At 37.8% G+C, this 2,070-nt stretch overlaps 1 protein-coding gene across 1 annotated transcript; it reads right to left on the bottom strand.

Moving 5' to 3' along the window:
• Positions 1-334: 334 nt before the first annotated feature.
• LOC140690428 (olfactory receptor 14A16-like) lies at positions 335-1,375 on the bottom strand. The gene has a single exon (XM_072952150.1). The coding sequence runs from the start codon at positions 1,373-1,375 to the stop codon at positions 335-337; it is 1,041 nt and encodes a 346-aa protein (XP_072808251.1).
• Positions 1,376-2,070: the final 695 nt, after the last annotated feature.

Below are 2,070 nucleotides of genomic sequence, written 5' to 3'. Positions count from 1 at the left end.
GGTAAATCTCAAACTCCCAAATTTATCCCTTCCCACCCCTTTTCCCCAGTAACCATAAGATTCTTCACTAAGTCTGCAAGTCTGTTTCTGTTTTGTAGATGAGTTCATACTGTCCTTTTTTTTTATATATTCCACATATGTGTGATCTCATATGGTATTTTTCTTTCTCTTTCTGGCTTATTTCTCTCAGAGAGATGATCTGTCCGTCATTCATGTTGTTGCAAATGACATTATTTTATTCTTTTTTGTGAGTGAATAGTATTCCATTGTATAAATACACCACAGCTTCTTTATCCAGTGAGTTGTTTATAAACATTTAGGTGGTTTACCTTGTTTAAATAGCAGGAAGCCTGTTACAATTAACTAGTTTGACTTCATGTTTGTCTGAATTAAATGAAGTATCTATGCCTTTGTTGTTGTTGTTATTTTTGTTGCCATCATTGTATTTAAATATGGTCTTTCTCAGCATTTTCCAGAAAGCAGCTTTTATATCCTGGTTCTTCAGGCTGTAAATGATGGGATTCAGAGTTGGTGGTACCACGGTGTAGAAGACAGACACCATCAGGTCTGAAACAGAAGGAGACTCTGACACTGGCTTTAGGTAGGCAATGGACCCTGTATTGAGGAAAACAGTAACAACCACAAGATGAGGAATGCATGTTGAGAAAGCTTTTGACCTGCCTTTCACGGATGGAATGCTCATAACTGTGGAGAAGATGTGGATATAAGAAACCAGGATTGAAATAAAACACACGATCCCCAAGGATGTTGTGACAATGATGGCTCCAATCTCAGCAACGAACTTCTCTGAGCAGGAAAGTTTGAGCAATGAAGGAATCTCACAGAAGAACTGATGGACAAAATTTGACCTACAGAATGGTAATGAGAAGGTCACAGATGTATTCAGGAGCCCAGAGGCAATCCCGCTGAGCCATGAAGCAGCCAACATCTGCTCACAGGCTGCTTTCTTCATGACAACCTGATAATGTAGGGGGCGGCAAATAGCCACATATCGGTCATAAGACATCACTGTGAGCAATGTCAACTCTGCACATGCAAACAAAACAACCAGAAAAACTTGTGCCACACACCCAAGGAAAGATATGGAACTATTTTGGGTCAAAGACTGAATGATGGCCTTGGGAACTGTGACAGAGATGAAACAGACATCTAACAGTGACAGTGTCTTCAGAAAAAAGTGCATAGGACTGTGGAGGTGCTGATCCAAAGTAGTAAGAAGAACAATGAGAAGATTGCCAACCAGAGCTGCCAGGTAGATGAATAAGAACAGAATGACATGGAGGACTTGCCCCTCCCGGCTATCTGAAAATCCCATGAGGACGAATTCAGTGATGGACATGCTGACATTGGCCATGATAATCTTCTCTCTGGGACTAGGCAGAAGAAAAACACTGTGAGAATCTTTGTTTAGAGCTAAATATTGTGTAGCTTCATAGATTGAGTTTATATTTTATTTCTGTTCAGTTTATTAAAATGAAATTGTTGGATAGACACAAATTAACAAATATCTCTCTTAGTTTTCCAATTTTAGTTATGCATGGTCCCATATCATAAAATATGTGAGACAATATGGAGGCGTAATTTTTATTTGACAATGTATAATAAGATCTACAAAGTTTTGATGAGCCCATGAATTGGATTGTCTGAATGACAGACCAAGAAAATAATTTGAGTTACTATTTTCACAATTTTATTTAAGATTCTACATAATCATTTATAATTTTCTAGATATTATTTCAAGCACCTTGTGTGTATCAACTTGATTAATATTCAAAACTCTCCAAAGAAAACAATAATGAAGTCTTTTTTTAGAGGGAAAACATATTGGCAAAATGGCTTTTTAATTTGCCAAATGTCAGAAAGTAAGTGAACAGTGGAGCCAGGGTGTGAATCCTTCCAGATTTTCTAAAGCCTGGACATTCACACACTGCACTGTTCACTCTCTGAAGACTGTTGAATAAGACTAAAATTGATCTATGTATCTAAGAGCGTACTCACAAGAGAAGCACCAAAGACACGGGAGGTTTCCTGGCATTATTGGGTGATTAA

This window comes from Vicugna pacos, chromosome 3, assembly GCF_048564905.1.
Source record: "Vicugna pacos chromosome 3, VicPac4, whole genome shotgun sequence".
NCBI classification, from domain to species: Eukaryota; Metazoa; Chordata; class Mammalia; order Artiodactyla; family Camelidae; genus Vicugna; species Vicugna pacos.
This window is presented reverse-complemented; position numbering and strand designations above follow the sequence as displayed.